This window comes from Gastrolobium bilobum, unplaced genomic scaffold (assembly GCF_033153095.1).
Source record: "Gastrolobium bilobum isolate Gb01-03AN ecotype WA unplaced genomic scaffold, APGP_CSIRO_Gbil_v1 utg698903, whole genome shotgun sequence".
Classification (NCBI taxonomy): Eukaryota; Viridiplantae; Streptophyta; class Magnoliopsida; order Fabales; family Fabaceae; genus Gastrolobium; species Gastrolobium bilobum.
Genome location: NW_026899972.1, coordinates 3,061 through 12,298, shown reverse-complemented (window position 1 = coordinate 12,298; position 9,238 = coordinate 3,061). Strand labels below are relative to the sequence as shown.

The following is a 9,238-nucleotide window of genomic DNA, read 5'->3' as shown; positions in this document are numbered from 1 at the left end:
AGAAAATTCAGTTTTCTTATCATGATAAAAATCTCAAGATGGAAGATAAAGAAAGATAAATACCGAATGGAACTTTCAACAGCTTTAATTCCAACAGTGATGGCTTTTATTCCTCTCTTCGACAGCTCCACTTGACAATAAATCCCACTAAAACTTATGAATTTGGTAAGGAGCCCAGATTTGTTTTTTTTTTTACCTTTCCATGTGTATTTCTTTTTTGTATCACAATCTCATTTTTCGTTTCCTTCCTGGCACTCCACTCTCCCTTTGATGTTTTCTTTTTTGGACTTAAAGTTAGCTAACCAAAAAAAACTCCTCCTTCTTCTCCAAACTCCATTTTAGTGCACTGCTCCTCTGCTTCTATGTATCCATCTCTGAACCATTCTTATTTTGTCTACCTGATATCTTACTTTTCAGCAAATTAAGTATGCAACGTACACCAGTGAAGTAGCTTTGTGCCCAAAACGTAAGCCAGTGGAGAACTCTTTTGCAGTGGCGGTCTCTTGTGCAGAGCTTTTTCTCTTGAAATGACAATATGACTAGCTTAGGAAAAGAGAGAAATGTAGTTGCTCTGCTCACGATGCAAGTAATAGTTAGGGGTAGTTTTCTTCTTTTGTTCATTTTTTATTTTATTATTTAATTACTACTTTTATTTTTTTATTTTTAATTTTTAAAATAGGAGTTCACAATAAAATATATGTTTTTTTAAGGTAGTGTTTGTTTAGGGAGAAAATTTTTTTTTACTAGGAAAATGTAATTCATAGGAAAATGGTTGGAAAGTGAGTTTGGTAGGAAAATGTAAAAAAAGTTGTTTGGTTGAACCAAACACTAACAGAAAAATTTATTTAAATATGCAAAATCTATGTTCGAGAGAAACTTTGCACCTGTTTTTTCACTTCTCCAGTTATCTCAAAATACCACATCTCAAGTGGTATTCTGTAACAGTGAATTTCATCCAAAAATCAACATAAAAGTCATTTTCCCATCTATCCTATTTGCCTAGTATTTCTTGAAAAAACCTGAACCAAACGTGTTATTTTCCAATATCCACTTATACTTTCTCATCAATCCCAAAATAAACCTTCAACCAAACACTAACTAAAAGAGATTTGGGACAAAATCCGGTGTTCACAATATTTATAATCAAATCGGTCAAATGATATATAAAACTATCCAATTAGGTCAACTCAGTCGGGCCACTGTGGATGGGTTGGCCTTTAAAGTGAGCAAACCCAATCCGGATCACTTTAGTAGTAATCTAAAAATTATTAATCCGGTTCAAACCACTTAAGCGAATGGATTAAATGAGTTGGCCCATCTTAATTTTTAAAAATAATAATAAAATGTTAAAAGAGCAGAAAAATATCAAAAAAACAAAAGAATGTAGAAAAAATACCATACTTAAAATGAAATAGATGAGAGTGAATATTCTCGTGTGTTAGTTAAATAATTATATTATATGAGAAGATTCTAATTATTTATGGGCAAATTAATAATGATAAAAAATAAGAGAAAAAAATATATATTAGAATATAAAATAATAAGTTATGACAGTTGATTTGTCTATAAAAGATTAATTTTTTCACATGATATGATCGTGATAAAGGAGATCCAGGAAAATGGATCATTCCGTGTCACTATGTGTTACTTAACATGAGAGATTTAATGTGCTGACCAAAATATCACGTTTCAATTCCTAAAACATGGTTTAAACCCATTTGTGAGCCAAAAATGAGAGAGAAATATTGCTTGGTTGAAACACAAGTAACCACCAATTTAATAGCTGCAAATTAAAGTCTTTCTTTCTCTATAAACAAAGGGTTTATCATCTATTATTTAACGTGATCATAAAAAGCTTTTTACATACACAACATTTTGAGGGACCCGCAGCAAAAAAAAAAAAACTTCAGCAAAAACAAATCTATATACCATAACACAATCACTTTTACTACAAGATAACTCTTAACTCTTGTATAAACAAAACAATATATAGTTTATCATTATTACGTGCGACTAGGTGGTGGTGTTGGCGGTGGCAAAGACCCCATAGCTTGGGCATCCGTTTTAAGTATATTTTTCCGAACCTTCCCCGTGGAAGTCCTCGGCAGCTCCTCCATAAACACCACCGTCTTCGGGACCATAAAATGTGGCAACCTCTCCCTACAAAACTCCATCAGCTCCTTCTCCGAAGGCTTCTTCGTCAACCCAGTACCACCCTTCAAGGTCACAAACGCACACGGCGTCTCCCCCCAGAAATGATCTGGCCTCGCCACCACAGCCACCTCGTTAACCGCAGGGTGAGTATACAGCACCGCCTCCACCTCCACGCTGCTGGGGTTCTCTCCGCCACTTATTATGACGTCTTTAGACCTATCCTTGATCTCCAAATACCCATCCCGGTGCATCACCCCAACGTCCCCCGTGTAGAACCACCTATTCCCTCTTCTCATGCACTTTGACGTCGCTTCTTCGTCTTTCAGGTAACCCAGCATCACGCACCCTCCTCTCACCACTATCTCGCCCACCGTTGATCTGTCCCGCTTCACGCTCAATCCTGACTCAGCGTCCACCACGTACACCTCCGTCACTCCCACCGTCCTCACTCCCTGCCTCGCCTTCAGCCTCGCCCTCTCCCTCGCCGGAAACTCATTCCACTCCCTTTTCCACGTGCACGACACTATCACACCGCACGTCTCCGTTATCCCGTACCCGTGGCTCACCACCAAACCCAGCGACTCTGCCCGGGACAGAACCGTCGCCGGAGGAGGCGAACCGCCAGTCAGGACGTGAACCGGGTTCTTAAGCGGTTCGGTTCTGTCGAAGCTCGTTAGCATGTTGAGCACCACAGGCGCAGCGCACATGTGGGTTACCCCGTGCAATTCAATCAAGCGGAAGATCGTCTGGGCGTCGATCCTATGCGCGCAAACGTTGGTTCCACCGACGGCAGCGATTCCCCACGGGAAGCTCCATCCGTTAGAGTGGAACATGGGCAGAGTCCACAGGTAAACCGGCTGTTTCGGCACGGACCAGTCAATCAAGGAATCAAGGGCCACGATGAAGGTTCCTCTGTGGCAATGCACCACGCCTTTGGGAGACGACGTCGTACCTGAAGTGTAGTTTAAAGTTATTGGGTCCCACTCGGAGTTGGGTCTGACCCACTTGAAGCCAGGATCGCCCTTGCTCATGAGACCCTCGTAGGAGTCCAGGAACTCAACGACTGGGAAAAGGTCTTGGTGCACCGCGACCGCATCATCGGTGATGAGGACGAGATGGGGACGCGGGGTGGTGTTTGGCGGGAAGGAGGAGAGGGCGTCGAGGATGAGAGAGAGGGAGAGAACGTCGACGAACACGAGCTTGGATTCGCTGTGGAGGAGGAGGACAGAGAGGGTGCGGTGGTCGAGGCGGAGGTTGAGGTTGTTGAGGATGGCCCCGGTCATGGGGACGGCGAAGTGGAGCTCGTACATGGGGGGAATGTTTGGGGAGAGTACGGAAACGACGTCGCCCCTGCGGATGCCGAGGGAGGAGAGGGAGGAGGCGAGTTGGAGGCATCGACGGTGGGTTTGGGACCAGGTGAAGGAGGTGCTGTTGTAGAGAATAGAATGGGATGTAAGTTAATTTCATCAGTAATACATTTATTCATGTTTAACAGTAATCATTCAAGAACATGACAGAGGATCTTCAGAATTTATGAGTTTCACATAAGGGTGTACCTTTCTCCATTAGTGCGGAAGAACTTTGATGGTGGAATGCCTTTCTCAGAGTCTTGACATTTTTCCCTACTTGTATCTTCTTTGACAGTGATTGGATACAACTATGATGGGCAGACAATGAAGGAGAGTTTCTCTGAAGATACTGTTCTCAGAAAACTACCAAAAAAACTCTTATATAACTGAACCTGTCACCAGTTGTTTATTCATAAATAACTTCCCAACTTCCTTAAATTGTCAATTACTGTTATGCCGCTTTTATTAATTAAATCAACCGACACATAATAGTACACCTGAGACAAATAGTTTTACATTCTCCCACTTGGCTCATGTGATGAGGTGTCCCTTCATGATTTAATCAACATTCATTATAATGCGCATTTATTAGGCTAAAGGTTCCATACATTGACTTCATCATAATTCATTATTAGAAATAAAATCAACAAGAGTCATGGCGGTTGTATGCTATCAAGTCGGCATAGTCCCTTCCATGTACTACTATATTGACTCTTCTTCCTAACATGATACTTTAATAGGAAGTACACATTATGTCCAACAATGATGTCTTCATAACGGACCACAAATATTTTCAATATCATCACATATACTTGCATGCATACATAAATTGAAAACAAGACAATATCAGAAACATATATTCATCAATGAGCTCAGAGTGTCAATACTTTAATACATAACAATAATTATCATCATTCATTAGCTGACATAATGCCCATTCTACATACATGACCAGTAAATGTCTTGGGCGGTAATCCCTTCGTCAAGGGATCAGCTATCATAAGATCGGTGCTAATATGCTCTATAGACACTCTTTGTTTCTGAACCTCTTCTTTAACGACAAAGTACTTTAATTCCATATGTTTAGCACCTTTGGAATATTTGTCGTTTTTAGAAAAGAAGACAGCTGCGGAATTATCACAATAAATTTTCAGCGGCTTTTCAATATTGTCGACCAATCCAAGCCCTGAAATAAAGTTTTGTAGCCATTTAGCCTGAATCGTGGCTTCAAAGCATGCCACAAATTCAGCTTCCATAGTGGATGCAACAATTACAGTCTTCTTCGCACTTTTCCATGATATAGCTCCTTCAGCTAAAAGATACAGGTAACCACATGTAGACTTTCTTGTGTCTACGCATCCTGCAAAATCTGAATCTGTGTATCCAATCACTTCAAGGTTGCTAGACCTTCTATAAGTAAGCATGTGACCTTTAGTTCCTTGCAAATATCTCAGAACTTTCTTTGCTGCTTTCCAGTGATCCATACCGGGATTACTTTGGTATCTACCCAACATCCCAACTGCAAAGCTAATATCTGGTCTCGTACAAGTCTGAGCATACATTAAACTCCCAACTAATGATGCATGCGGAATTGCCTCCATTTCTTTTTGTTCCAATTCACTTTGAGGACATTGCATGAGACTAAACTTATCTCCTTTCTGAATTGGAACTGGAGATGATGAGCAGTTTTCCATTCTGAATCTCTCTAGAACTCTATTAATATATGCTTTCTGAGACAAACCTAACAGTCCTTTTATCTTTTGTGAGAATGATATTTTTCAGTATTGATTTTAGTTCAAAAATTTAAATATTGAGATTTATCTCACTTGTGTTTATGTTTATGCTAACATTTTCAGAAAGTAAGCATATCAATATGTGTAGCTTTAGAATAGGATGAAACACCGGATAATGACTTTGAAGACTTAATCGAGTAACTGATAGAATAAAAGCGTTTATTTTCAGTTAAATGATGATGTAATATAGTCCATTTCAAATGTAACAGTCAACTTGACTTTTGTTTCATGTATAATTTTAAGGATATTTTGTTATATGCCTTATTTAATATATGATGCGTTAGAATGTGATATTTTATTAAAATAAAATAAGAACTAGAAAGTAATGTGATATCATCTATGTTAGTCAGTAATAGGGAATGTTACAGTATTGCAAAGTGATTTTTGTCTATGAGGTAGATATTTGGAAGAATTAGGGTGGCTCTCCACAAATTAGCTTGATACACCAAGTTTTGTCATTTTTTAGGTAAGTTCACTTATTTTCTCTTTTAGTTAATAATTTCTTACTTTTGAATATTTTTGTGCTCTTTATTATTTTTATTAGAAATTTTATTATATAGTTTAGAAACTTAATTAAGGATTAAATTAGACGTGATGACTTATTAATTTCATAGTTTTTTGGATCATTTTAGTTGTGACAACTTAATGATCCAAAATACATTTTAATAAAATTTATATTAATATAATGACATCAAAATTAATTTATGTATAAATGAGTAATTTAGCCGTGACAGCTTGATAATCTAAAATTTATATATATCTATCATAAATTGTAATGGTACCATTAATAACATTAAAATCATTTTATTCTGAGGTTGATTTAACCGCGACGACTTGTCAATCCCGCACATACTTTATTTGAGTAGTTTTGGGTGAGACAACTTGATGATTCGATTTTCCCAAGTTTAAAGAAATTTCATAAAAAGTGAGATTATTTCAAAACGTTATAAAAATTAAAATTAACATTATTTTTAAAGAACGACGTAGCTTTAAATTTCTCACTGCACCAGAGGATACGTTGGAGCGAGATTTTTTCTATCAAGCCAAAAATAAATTTTAATAATTTAATTTTCCTTCTTCCAAAATAATCATATATTTTTTTACGAGATAAAGTAAATATTTTTTATAGCTATTAATAATTTGCATAATTAATTAAAGATAACTGTTTTTAAACTGATGTATTGAATGTGTGCGAAAGGAAACTGAGTCTAATAACTACACTTTGTGCTATGAGGATACCAGACGACATCTAATCTGCAATGGGTGAAACTCTGTTCAAGCTCAGCTACAGATACGAGGCAATGATCTCGGTAGAAATTGGAAAGTCGTCCTAAAAAAGGATGTAAGCCTTGAATGATGAAGAAGAAAGAAACAATGAAGCCCTGGCCATAGAGCTGGACCTATTAGACAAGGAGAGAGTTATGGTACATTGTTGAGATATAGTAACCAAGCAATTGATAGCGACCAAGTACAAAAAAAAGTCAGGCCAAGGTCGTTTGAGAAAGGCAACTTGGTACTCAGAAGATCGGATATCAAAAATAAAAATGCTAAGAACGAAAAGCTAGTTACGAATTAAAAAGGACCCTACCGAATAAAGGAAAAATTCAGAGCATACATCTTAGAAACCATGGAAAAAAAAAGCATAGCAAAAGAATCTAGAATCCTGACAAGTTGAAGCAATATTACAGCTAAGCTGCAACCAAAGAACGCACTGATATTTTTATCGCCACAAGGACAAATTAAAAGTTGACTATCTCAACAAGTTCATGTTAAATTTTCTCTTTTTCAAATAAACGAGGAACTACTCACTAAATTTCTCATTTGCAATGTCAGCTAATATGTTGGCTTGGGAAGCCACCACGAACGAAACTCAAATTAAGATGTATTTGATATATATATTAAAATTTATAAGATTTGTTTGATGTAGATCAGATTTAGATTTATATTTGTAAGGATCCGAAATTTAAAAAATTAAGACAATGAAGTCGCCACCAGTTTTATTTACTTTGAAAAAAATTGAAAAACCTTTTATTGCAAACTGGTCTTTAAAATTATAGATCAAAGGTTCGAGAGTCTAATTATGCGCAAGGAAGGGTGAAAACTTAATCTCACTGCACCTCTGACACATCCGTTTTAAAACGGTTACCTTAAATTAATTGTGCGAATTATTAATAGGCTTTTAAAAATATTTGCTTTTTCTTATAAAATATAAATGTGATTAAGAAGAGAAATAATTTATTAAACTTTATTTTAGCTTGACTGAAAGAGTTCCGCGCCGACGTATCCTCAGGTGCAGTGAGGAATTCAAAGCTACGTTGTTCTTAAAAAATATTTGTGTGTTTTATTGATTTTAATTTTGGAAAAATTCATTTGATTATTTCGATGTTCCTAGATCACCAGGTTGTCCCAATCAAAATGATCCGAGCAAGATGTAAGATTAACAAACTGTCTCAACTCAGCTAACCCGTAATTTTAAAATTATAATTTTATTATGATTTATGGATCACAAGCTGTCGCAGCTAAAATGACCCAAAACACAAAAACTTCGGTTAACAAATCGTCACAACTCAGTTGACTCCCATTTTATTTATAGATAAATTCTTTTTCTTTATTCTTTATGTTCTAAATTAATCCAAAATAAATAAAAAATTATGATTATTTGTTTATTATTACTAAGATATTTTAAAATCATCAAACTGTTACCGTCGAAATCACTTGCGGACCCACGTTGGGTCACATGTCCGCAAGTGCGGACACAAGATTTGCATTTTAAATTTTTTTTTGTAGTCATGTAGGTTATTATTTATCTCTTAGTTCAATATTTATAGTAGGAGTAAATATCATTTTTAGTCTCTAACAAAAAAATATGGTCCCCATTTTAGTCCCTTACTAAAAATTAGTCTCAAGGAGGTTTATAAGAAATTCAAAGTGAATCAATTTAATTAAAATCGTAGTTCCTCACAAATTCAAAAAAGACCTACATTAGTTTCAAAAAGACTAAAATAGGTTCACTTTAAATTTCATTGGGACCAGGTGATTATTTTTTTTATAATGAACTAAAGTGGGGACGAATTTTTTGTTAGGGACCAAAAATGATATTTATTCTTATATTAGTTAGCAACGTACGAAAATAATTAAAACAACGTAGCAACTCAAATTGATTAAAGAGAAATATTCTTCCTCCCCTGTCACATACTTATCGCCATGATTTCTTCATCCTTTGTTATAGAAACAACTAGATTATGAGTGGGTTCAAGGGTTAATTTAAACTTTTTTTACAAAAATAAAAATTCGAGGGCAGCCCACTAATTGTGCAGACATAAATATTCTTCCTCCCCTGTCACATGGGGGGAGTGTTTGGGGAGAGTACAGAAACGACGTCGCCCCTGCGGATGCCGAGGGAGGAGGCGAGTTGGAGGCATCGACGGTGGGTTTGGGACCAGGTGAAGGAGGTGTTGTTGTAGAGAATAGAATGGGATGTAAGTTAATTTCATCAGTAATACATTTATTCATGTTTAACAGTAATCATTCAAGAACATGACAGAGGATCTTCAGAATTTATGAGTTTCACATAAGGGTGTACCTTTCTCCATTAGTGCGGAAGAACTTTGATGGTGGAATGCCTTTCTCAGAGTCTTGACATTTTTCCCTACTTGTATCTTCTTTGACAGTGATTGGATACAACTATGATGGGCAGACAATGAAGGAGAGTTTCTCTGAAGATACTGTTCTCAGAAAACTACCAAAAAAACTCTTATATAACTGAACCTGTCACCAGTTGTTTATTCATAAATAACTTCCCAACTTCCTTAAATTGTCAATTACCGTTATGCCCCTTTTATTAATTAAACCAACTGACACATAATAGTACACCTGAGACAAATAGTTTTACATTCTCCCACTTGGCTCATGTGATGAGGTGTCCCTTCATGATTTAATCAA

At 36.4% G+C, this 9,238-nt stretch overlaps 1 protein-coding gene across 1 annotated transcript; it reads right to left on the bottom strand.

The window, feature by feature from the left end:
* Positions 1-2,003: 2,003 nt before the first annotated feature.
* On the bottom strand, positions 2,004-3,602 carry LOC133294593 (2-methylpropanoate--CoA ligase CCL4-like; the record flags this gene model as incomplete). The annotated part of the gene is made up of 1 exon (XM_061493295.1): positions 2,004-3,602. A coding segment is annotated over one exon (1,599 nt), but the record flags the coding sequence as incomplete, so codon positions are not given.
* Positions 3,603-9,238: the final 5,636 nt, after the last annotated feature.